The sequence below is a fragment of the Arachis hypogaea genome, chromosome 1 (assembly GCF_003086295.3).
Source record: "Arachis hypogaea cultivar Tifrunner chromosome 1, arahy.Tifrunner.gnm2.J5K5, whole genome shotgun sequence".
NCBI lineage: Eukaryota > Viridiplantae > Streptophyta > Magnoliopsida > Fabales > Fabaceae > Arachis > Arachis hypogaea.
The window spans coordinates 12,465,973-12,476,963 of NC_092036.1; the positions used below are offsets into that span (position 1 = coordinate 12,465,973).

General features: G+C 30.6%; 2 protein-coding genes across 2 annotated transcripts; both read left to right on the forward strand.

Annotated features, from left to right (window-relative positions):
• Positions 1-897: 897 nt before the first annotated feature.
• LOC112797482 (uncharacterized) lies at positions 898-3,973 on the forward strand. The gene is made up of 2 exons (XM_025840449.3): positions 898-1,291; positions 3,405-3,973. Exons 1-2 carry the CDS (start codon positions 972-974, stop codon positions 3,865-3,867), a joined length of 783 nt encoding a protein of 260 aa, XP_025696234.1. The 5' UTR covers positions 898-971; the 3' UTR covers positions 3,868-3,973.
• A 3,023-nt stretch (positions 3,974-6,996) lies between these two features.
• LOC112797487 (actin-related protein 6) lies at positions 6,997-10,047 on the forward strand. Its single transcript, XM_025840463.3, has 7 exons — positions 6,997-8,022; positions 8,621-8,846; positions 8,928-8,991; positions 9,187-9,271; positions 9,377-9,427; positions 9,528-9,590; positions 9,676-10,047. Exons 1-7 carry the CDS (start codon positions 7,298-7,300, stop codon positions 9,803-9,805), a joined length of 1,344 nt encoding a protein of 447 aa, XP_025696248.1. The 5' UTR covers positions 6,997-7,297; the 3' UTR covers positions 9,806-10,047.
• The last annotated feature ends 944 nt before the right edge of the window (positions 10,048-10,991 follow it).

The window sequence follows — 10,991 nt, forward strand, 5'->3', positions numbered from 1 at the left end:
GGATATCCGCGGAGACCCGGGTCCCCGGCGGATATGGGGCCCCCGTTACCCGTCACGGGGATGGGGCGGGGACGGGGACGAATAATGGAGGCGGGGGCGGGGGGCGGGGGGCATGTCCCCGCCCCCATGGGGACCCGTTGCCATCCCTAATCATAGAAGCTATGGTTAGGATGAAAATCGTGACCATATATAAGGCTATGATCACGGTTTTAACGAGGGGTGACCATAGAGTCAATGGTCACAGTGAAAATCATGACTATAGATAAGACTATGGTCACAGTTTTAAGAAGAGGTAACTATAGAGACTATAATTACAGTGAAAAAACGTGGCCTAAGGTGTTAGAATTTGAAAATTAAAACCGTGACCATAAATAAAAAAATCGTGAACATAGATCTATGGCCACGATAGAATAGGTCACGGTAAAAAACCGTGACCATAAATCTATAGTTACTCTTTTTACTAGTTACCATAAACTTTTTTTTTTGTAGTGAGTACTCTTTATCTAATAAAATATATTTAAAGAAGAATTATTTAAACACTTAAATTTTTTAAAGTAAAATATATTTTTGTTTTTAATATTTATAATTTTTTAAAAATATTCGTAGAGTTTAATTCATTTAATTTTGTTCTTAATTTTTTAATTTGTCTCAAAAATATCCATAGACATTAATCTATCGAAAATATTAATAACAAAATTAAAAACATTTAAGATAGTTTTGACCCAAATTCAAAAGTATTAAAGACAAAATTAAATTTATAAAAAATATTAAAAATAAAATTGAATAAAGTTAAACATTATAGATATTTACAAAAAATGGTAAAACATACAAAAAATATAGTTTAATTTATTTATAGTCCATAGTAGAGTTTGAGTAACTCATCCTGAATATAAGCACGTCCACCGCTACACACACACTCACACACGCACTATTCTTCATAGTTTCATACTACTCTTTCTCTCTCTACCACAATGATGCCTCCTGAAATTATTGATCTTACAGAAGGAGAAGCATCTCCTCCACCACCATCAAGATTTTCAGATGGACCAACAATTCTTAACTTTGCTGTGGTCGATCCGGTCCTATCCGATTTTCAGAACCATGCTACTACTACTAGTGTGTGGCCATCTTCAATGCATATCTATGATCCTTCTGCTAATCCTTCTCATTATCATTATCAGGGTTCTAATAATAATAGTAGCAGCTTCTTCTTCCAACCCTACATGCATGCTCATCATCATCATCATCAACCCGATTGCCTCACTGCTAATTGGACTCTCAGAGACCATGAGTTTGTCTTTCTTTCTTTCTTATTATTTTTTTCTTCACACATTTTAAGCGGTATATATTATTGAATTTTATTGTTGTCATCATATCACACCAGCTATTATATATTATATATAAAGTAAAAATTTACGTGCAGTTAATTTTACGTGAAGTTATTAACTTGAGAATCGTTATATAATTTGATTAAATTATTATTTAACGACTTTTAGATTTTAATTTCATATGAAGTTAACTGCATATGAGTTTACACTTATATATAATTAATTTATATATTGAATATTATTTTTGTTTTAAAATTTAATAGACTTATTATATTATAAAATAATTTTACAGTGCTAGAGTATCTAATTACGTCATTTAAAAATGATACATGTATATAAAAAATTAATTATGATATATAGAATTTAATTTTAATGCATTGATAGTGTAAAGCGTTTTATACAGTCGTGCAATCACATCTGTTCTTTTGAATAAGCATTTATGTCATTAATATGCAAATATAGTTATTTTTATTGATGTAATATTATATAATTTAATACACATATAAAATTATTTTATAATAATAGTACATTAAAATTAAATTCTTATATATATGCACAAGTATATATAGTTTTACATATTTTTTGATATATTTATCATTAATTTTGTATATACATATTAATGATATTATATGATAGTTAACTATTAAATATATAAATTGCTTAAATGTTTTTATTTTAATTATTGTTGTATTAAATAGATAATAGAGAATCGGAAACTTTGCCAGAATTTTTGCGGCCTATTGCCCTATTCTCATAAAGATGTGTTATGGTATTGACTACTATTAAATTAATTATTAAATGAGCCATGTCACTTTTCTCTCAAAGATTTTGACTTGAGAAAAAGTGTTCATACTTGCTGGCGGTTGTTTGGCTTATATTATTAGTTTCCACTTTAAGATTTGGTTTATTTTCTGGATACACAAATTGAATTTCAAATACATTGATCAAGTTATATCAAATTTTCTATAATAATTATAGTGACGCATTAATTATTATTATATTTACATTGTCCAAAGCTGTTAAAATTAAAGATAAATCATTAAAAACATATTTAAATTATTTTGACGTTGATAATAATACTCTTGAATTTTATTATTGACACAAATATTTTTAAATAATTTTAAAATAGGAATCATTTTGATAAAGATATTTAAAACATTTTTTTAAAGATATTTTTTATCAATTAAAATTTAATACATATAATCAATTAAACTATATTATTTTTGTCAAAATTAGATCAGACACACTAATTTGGCCAAAAAATCTGTAAATCAAACCTTAAACCGATCTAAATTAATATTATTTTTTATAGAAAATGACTAAAATATTCTTATTAAATTCTAACTCTATAATTAATATTCTTTTTTAATTTTAAAAATATTAAATTCTAACTCTATAACGGCACATAAAAAAAAGGTTAAAATTTAGTAGTCTCAATATAAATATATAATAATAATAATAATAATAATAATAATAATAATAATAGTATTTTAGTTATTTTTTATAATAAAAATATTGTAATTATTTTTTATAAAAAAAATATTAATTTAGACCGATTTAAGATATAATTTATTGATTTTTTGGCCAAATTAATTTATCTGATATAATTTTAATAAAAATAATATAATTTAATAAATTATATGTACTAAATTTTAATTACCTAAAAATATTTAAAAAAATATTTTAAGTGTCTTTATTTAAATGGCTCCTTTTTAAAATATGCTAAAAATATTTAGCCATGATCACAAACCTATTCTATTAACCAAAAATTGTGATGTGGCTCACTTGCCAATGTCATTACTTATCATATAAGAAGTTTTATTCATTATGTCGCTTATTTTCGTTAATGTAAAACATTTTAGTTTACAGTTGTATATTTTTTACATTTTTAAATAATATAAGAACTTTTCTTTTTCGATAACAAAATTTAAAAGTATTTTTGTGAGTATGTAATAAAATAATTCTGAGTGTATTTTTTTATGTTGTACCCTAAAAGTAATTTTTGTTTCCTTCATCATTTTGCTATAAGACATTAATTGTTATTGTATATACATGGATGTTTTAATTTGAGCATAGGTTATTTCTGATGGGACTAAGCAATTATGGAAGAGGACGTTGGAGTAAAATAGCTAGACACTATCTTCATAACAAGACACCACAACAAGTTCAGAGCTATGCTAATAGATTCTTTAGCCACCAATCACCATCACCACCACCATCATCATCAACAACACAACACTTCTACAACTTTAGAATAAGAAACCCTTCCTCATCATCAACATACCCTTCTTCCGGAGATGAACCAATTAAGAAAACGCTCATGCTTTTTCCCGAGAAGAAAGAGCATAATGAAATGTTTGCTACTAGAGAAACCGCCGCTACTACTACCAATACCGCCGCTAATAACTATGAATATGGATTCTTGTTTGGAATAATCCCAACAACAACTACTATTGGTGCAAGCTCTTCTTCTTTCATGAGTGGTAGTGGAAACTATTATGAAGAAATTGATTTGGAGTTGCGTTTGGGTAGTAGTTGAATTATTGCCACCAGCAGTGAGATATCATATTAGATTATTATTTTGTTTCATGCATGAATAGACAAATTAAATAATTAATATTAATATCTCATCACTTATTTATTTATTTCTTTGGTTATGTTAATCGGTAAATTTCTGGCATGAATATGTTAAGATGTTTATGGTGATATAAATATTATTAAAAATTAAATTATATTTTAGTAATTTTTTTAAATAATTAATAATAAGAAATTACTTTAATTTTAATAATATTTTTTAAAATATTATAACTACTTTAATTACCATAGTATAATCACGCTATACCCAGGTTTGGTAGGCGTTACTGATTTTTGCAAATGTGTGTCTTCCTGAATTTCATCTGACAAAAACTGAGAAATAAATCAATAATAATGTTTGTCCTCAAACTTCTATGTCCTAGTCCTACTACCATTGTCTATTGCTCATATATTTATATTAATTAGTAGAGAGAGTGTGCATATTACTTATAAATCGTCTATTTTTGATATATTATTTGAGATAACAAAAATTTAAGTTAGTGGTCGATTATATTTAATTTTAAGATTAAAGTTAATTTAGAAGGTGTTTATATATATGTATATATATTAATAATATTTGTTATCTGACTCGTAAGAAATCAGTTAACCAAACTAATTATTTGCACATTAAAAAAGAAGAGAGTCATTAATAGTTAGGAGTAGAATCTTTTTTGTTAGAATCAATTTTTGTTCAATATTTTGTGCTATTTGAAATGCATACTGTGTTGATGGAATAAAATCTTGTGATGCATAACTAATTATGTCTGTCTCGTGTCATGAGGGATTCTTATGTAATGATGCATGTTCAAGTGAATTATTAATGTCAGGTGTCACTGCTTGAGTGTTAGTGAGTACTGATATAGGTTCAGTAAAAGTGGATGCGGGAATAGACATAGTACATATATATTTCATATGTGAAAAGATCATGTATGAGTGGATGTTGATTGTTGCTAGATGCAGAATGAAAAATAGATGAATTAAAACAAGTATTTGAGTTTGATTAGAAAAAAAAAATAATTTTCATAGAATATTACATTCCTAGACACAAATATCTCTCTTGAAGCCATATCCATCAAAAGGAAGTCTTTGATTCCTTCCTTAAAACCAAGAAAAACGTATCTCCTAAGTCGTGGATCTAACTTAGTTCTACCTGAACTGATTGTGCTAGCAAAAATCAAACAACCAAAAATTTTAAGGTCAGTAATTATTGAAAGTGAGTGATGCAACACATAATAGGGTGATAGATGATTTAAAAATTTTGATAAAATTTGATTATGATGTGCACAACATGTGCCACTGCAAGATTCCATAAACATTTTGGCACATTTGAATGAAATAGAAGTGCCCGTGCCACTCCTAGAACCGATTATTCTATTTAGTTAATACTCGATTCGAAATCAGCTTTGCTATTGGCAAATTAAGTCAGTTTCTTGAAGCACCAACTGATGTGCACTTTAAGGCAGCAATCCGAGTTCTCAAATACATCAAAGGAGACCCAGCTAATGGTTTATTCTTCCTTGCAAGCGCAGATATCACAGTTACAGAATTCTCAGATTCAGATTGAACAGCTTGCTCAGATACTAGAAGATCCACTACTGCCTATTGTTTCTATGTTGGAAGCTTCATTGTATCATGGAAAAGTAAAAAACAGACAACTGTAACTATCTCTTCCGCAGAAGTTGAGTATCGGACACTTACATCAACTACTAAAGAAGTTATATGAATAAAGAAGATCCTGTTAGATTTACAACTAGAATTAATGCAATCAATTAGTATTTATTGTAATAACCAAGCAGCAATTCACATAACTTCTAATCCAGTGTTTAATGAAAGAACAAAGCATATTGAAGTCAATAGTCATATAGTAAAAATAATAACTCTAATAATATAACTATGTCATTCAATACACCTAAATTTCGTATCTTCACTTTCTTCTTCTTTTACAACATTTTACACGCTCTTGCTACAAACATTACACTATTTTTCAGTATTATAAACTCAATTGTAAGGTCTCTTTCAAAATGATCCCATCCTATGTTGAAGAAGCCAAAAACTTGCGTAAGTGCTATTGAATGCATGTCTCCTTACATCTCACTCCCTTGATTATATTCCACATAATATTAATAAAAAATATTATTCCTATACTAAAATTATCTATTAAAATTAATTTTTAATATATTTATATATAAATATATATATATAATTTAATTTATTTTTAATATGTATTTATATTTTAATATATATTTTATACTGATAACTAATTTTTATAATTAATTTTAGTGTATATATAACATAGTCGAATATTAATTGGGTGGCTACTACAAATTAAAACTTCTATTTAATTATCGGTGAAATTTATTTTTACGTGAGGTTAATTGTTAAAAATTATTAGATAAATTGATATATTTAACTAAATTAATATTTAATAATTTTTAATTATGAATTTTATATAAAAATATATAAAATAATAAAAAAATCTTTAAAACAATTGTTAACGAGAAATTTTTAAATACTGCATGATGTCTATGTTTTTCTTCCTTCGTATTGACATAATCATACAAAAAAAAAACCATAAAAATATAAAAAGAGAAAGTATAATAAAATATTAATTTTTTTAGTTAAAAATCAATTTGGTGAAAGTCACATTTTTATTATTAAATTTATAAATATATATTATAATATTCGACAAAACATATTTTTCTTAATTAATTTATAAAGAATTTTGTATTAAAATAAAAATTTTCTTATTTACCCAATATAAAATAATTTATCAATTTATATATTTAGTAAAATTTACCAATTTGGGTTTAGAAGAAAAAAAATTTCATATATACTCATACACATTTTAGTTAATTTTTATTAGAGAATGAAGTGAGATACTAATTAATTAAATAAAAAATAAGTTTTTCTCTTTATTCTTTTATAATAGAAGAAAAAGATGATTATAATTAAGATACAATTCTTATTATATAGTTATAGATGTTACATGAATATTATATAAATCAGCTACCAATTCATTAAATATAAAATAATTTAATATCTAAATATATAAATAAAATTTTATAGATAACACTAATTGAATGGCTTATTGTGTTTTTACTTTTTACTTTTTTAGCATTTTATTTTTTGGTGGACTTTTTAGCATATTTGAAACTAGTATTTTGGTTTTGGGCTAATCCCAGAAAACCCTACCCGAATCCCATCCCAACCCGCCCGACCCAAATCTCCTTTCTGATCTTCTCTCTCACAGCAGAGACGTCGCACGAGCAAGCTTGCTTCCATGGCTGCCACTACCTGACCTCGGTATCACCTTGAAACGACGCCGTACCGAAGCACAATCATGAGAAAGGGACACACAAGCTGGCACTGCACGTGACTTCACCATAACCACCACCATGTCCTCCACCAATGTCGTTGTTCTAGACAACGGCGGCGGCCTCATCAAAGCTGGCTTCGGCGGCGAACGCGACCCCGCCGTCATTCTCCCTAACTGCCTCTACCGCGTCCCCTCCTCCAAAAAATGGCTTCACCCACACCCTCTTCCAACCACAACTACTTCCACCGATTCCTCCGCCGCGGAGCCGGACCTCACCTCCGCCGCCGTCCGGCGCCCATTGGACCGAGGATACCTAATAAACTCCGATCTCCAACGAGAAATCTGGTCGCACCTCTTCTCGTCAATCCTGCGCATAAACCCAACGCAGTCCTCTCTTCTCGTCACCGAACCCTTGTTCACTCTTCCCTCCATTCAGCGCTCACTGGACGAGCTCGTCTTCGAAGATTTCAATTTTAGGGCACTGTACGTGGCAGATTCCCCCTCGCTGGTGCACCTGTACGAAGCAAGTCGCAGGCCCGACGGGCTTGTGTCTCGGGCCCAGTGCAGCCTTGTTGTTGATTGCGGGTTCTCTTTCACGCATGCTTCGCCTGTGTTTCAGAATTTCACGCTGAATTATGGTGTTAAGAGAATCGATTTGGGTGGGAAGGCGCTTACTAATTACCTGAAGGAGCTTGTTTCGTTTCGGTCTGTTAATGTGATGGAGGAGACCTTCCTCATTGATGATGTCAAAGAGAAGCTCTGTTTCGTCTCCCTTGATGTGCCGCGCGATCTCCGCCTTGCCAGGTACCCGAAATGCTTACTTTTCTTTAGCAATTAGCATGCATTAGTGCAAAGGGGTGTGTGTTTGGAATCAACTTGTTGAATCTTCATGACATTGTATTCATATTTTTCTAAATCAACTGCTGGTAGAGGTAGCCACAACTTCCTGTGCTTGACTAGTTAATTGCTGGTAATGGGGTCTGGATACTAATAGTATGGTGAAAAAAAAAATAGATATTTGAATTCAATCTGTGGTTTGTAATGAGTATGAAAATAGATTGAATCACTGTGTTGCGTTGAATCCATCAAGAATTGATTGAATGGGGAATTTTAGGTTATTCATTTTGAGTTGAAATCCTTGAATACTTGATTTGCAAATCATACTCAGATGAGTCTGGTTTGATATTGGGTTGTTTGAAGGAACTGAATCCGTGAGGTGTTTCTCTATGATATTATTTAGTTTCAAGTAAAAAGGTAAATCAGTTTTAGGATGGATTCAATTTAGTTACCACTTACCAAATAGGTGGTAAGGTTTACTATTCATAACAATCCTTTTGCCTAGATGCGTTTATGTGGTGTATTTTTCTTTTTTCTTTGTCTTCACTTTTTTTTTTCTAAATAGGGAAAGTGGAAAAGAAAATCTCTTCAGGTGCACATATGTGCTTCCCGATGGTATCACATACACCAAGGGTTTTGTTAAGCATCCAGAGCGAATACACAACTATCTTGCCTTGAAGGATGGCACTTGTGGCTTTCCTCCTCTTCCAGAGGAAACAAAGGGGAATATGAACCGCCCAGAAATTGCTGAGATGCCTCAAGACCGAAACAGAATTGATCTATCGAAAAATGTATTTGTAGGCGCGTTTCTTTTAGTATGAGATGTTGATGGCAGTTGTTTGATTTTCCTGCTTTCATTTTATTATTTGTAGGAATTTGACTTGACAAATGAACGGTTTCTTGTCCCTGAGATGATCTTCCAACCTGCCAATTTGGGTTTGTATTCATATACAACACTCTTTGTTTGAATATTGAGTTTATCAAGTTAATCTAAATGGGGATAGTCCGGTTCCTAGAAATATAATTTAGATACCAATGGCAAAAACAAAGAATGATATTAGTCTACTTGGCTCTTTGCTGCTTATTATCATCCTGTGTTCTCTGAAAATACTAATAAAAACAGTTTTGCAGGTATGAATGAAGCTGGGCTAGCAGAATGTATTGTTCGAGCTGTCAATTCGTGCCATCCACATCTCCACCCTGTACTCTATGAAAGGTTTCTAATTCAAACCATTTACTCTGATGGTTCTGTTTATGGCTATTTACACCTTGATTCTCTGTTTCATCTTGCAATCTATCTATGCGATTTTCCTTTTGGCAGCATAATTTTAACCGGTGGAAGCACGCTGTTTCCTCAGTTTTCTGAGAGATTGTAAGTTCTTTGTCTTATCCACTATACCTTGTTCCATGATAACATAATTTTTGTGCACTTTGCTTCCCTGTGTTTAAATTATCGACAATCGACAATGTAGAGAGAAGGAGCTCCGACCACTAGTTCCCGATGACTATCATGTGAAGATAACTACTCAAGAAGAGTAAATCCCGTTCCCTAAGTAGTTTTGTTTCATTCATGTTGGGAGAAGTGAAGTTTCCATAAACTAACTCGTTTTTGTGTTGTAGTCCTATACTAGGTGTTTGGCGTGGAGGATCTCTGTTGGCGTCAAGTCCAGATTTTGAAGCAATGTGTGTAACTAAGTCTGAGTATGAGGAGCTTGGTTCTGTTAGATGTCGCAAGAGATTCTTTCATTAACTTCTGCATGCCATAAACTCTATTGCTCCGAGCTTGTACTAACCCATATTTTCACTATTTATTAGAGTTCAATCTACTAGATGGATTGTGAGGTGTATGTATCTTTTATTGCAAAACTTGCACTTAACATGCAGCATGCTTAGGTAGTTAGTTAGGTATGTACAGCTTTTAAGTTTATAACCACTTGGAAAGGAATCAGTAATAGCTTTGAGATTCCAAAGCTATTTTTTTGGGGGTAAGAAGATTCCAAATTTTGGTGCATTGCAAATTCGGCAAATCCACAGTGGACTAGACATTTTTGTCATCGAATTGGGCCTTGATCGTACCTCAGTTAATTGAGACTAATTTCTTATTTTTATATAGACCAAAATAGAAAAAGGACTAAAAGTCGTAACAAACTACAGATTTTTTAAGGTTATTTTTCTTTAGATTAATTTTCCAAAAAATAGATTAAAAATAATTCTAAAAAACTAAACTTTTTAAGTTAATCGTTTTTTGTTTAATCTAAGTGCTATTTTTTTAAAAAAATTTGGCTGAATACTTTTTGTTTTTTGTAAGAATTTGACTAAATACTATTTACCCCAACAACTAAACCAAATACTATTGAAGTGTTAGTTTTTCATTTTCTTTTGGTAGAGAATTGTCAATTTTTCTTCCAATTGAAATTTACCCATTATATGTTATGGGCCGAAGAAAGGCCCAAATAAAATCTGACCTAAGATTAGTAGATTACATTTAGCGTAAAGTATGTCGGAGAGATGTTTAATAACATGACCCGTCCAAAAATTAACAACTCCTCACATGATAGTTCGCTTGTCTAGTTACATGCTCCCTATCCATAAAAAAGGAAAAAAAAAGTTACATATTTTTTTCCCCCTCAAGTTAAAAGTGAGACAATCTAAAACTTTTAGTTTTTAGGTGAGGATGGAGAAACTATATCATTTGAATTATAATTTTTTGGTAAAAAAAAAAGTTAGGTTAATCTAATAGTTAGCTCAGTCCGCTTAAATAAATGTCGGGGTTCGAATCTAAAAGAAAAAAAAAAGTTAAATGACTAATTTACATAGTTCTAAAAACCAAATTAGATCAGTCGATTCAATTAAATTAACCGAAAACCAGTCACTAGGCCGGTTTGGTTAGTCCCCTAAATCGTTTGGCTAAAAATTGGTCAAAAAACCGTTCAAAT

Bases quoted from the DNA above. Each gene is read 5' to 3' on its own strand.
- LOC112797487 (XM_025840463.3), top strand. From the start codon at position 7,298: ATGTCCTCCACCAATGTCGTTGTTCTAGACAACGGCGGCGGCCTCATC. The intron at 8,023-8,620 runs GTACCCGAAATG...TTTTCTAAATAG, and splicing joins CGCGATCTCCGCCTTGCCAG to GGAAAGTGGAAAAGAAAATC. The intron at 9,591-9,675 runs GTAAATCCCGTT...TTTGTGTTGTAG, and splicing joins AAGATAACTACTCAAGAAGA to TCCTATACTAGGTGTTTGGC.
- LOC112797482 (XM_025840449.3), top strand. From the start codon at position 972: ATGATGCCTCCTGAAATTATTGATCTTACAGAAGGAGAAGCATCTCCT. The intron at 1,292-3,404 runs GTTTGTCTTTCT...ATTTGAGCATAG, and splicing joins TGGACTCTCAGAGACCATGA to GTTATTTCTGATGGGACTAA.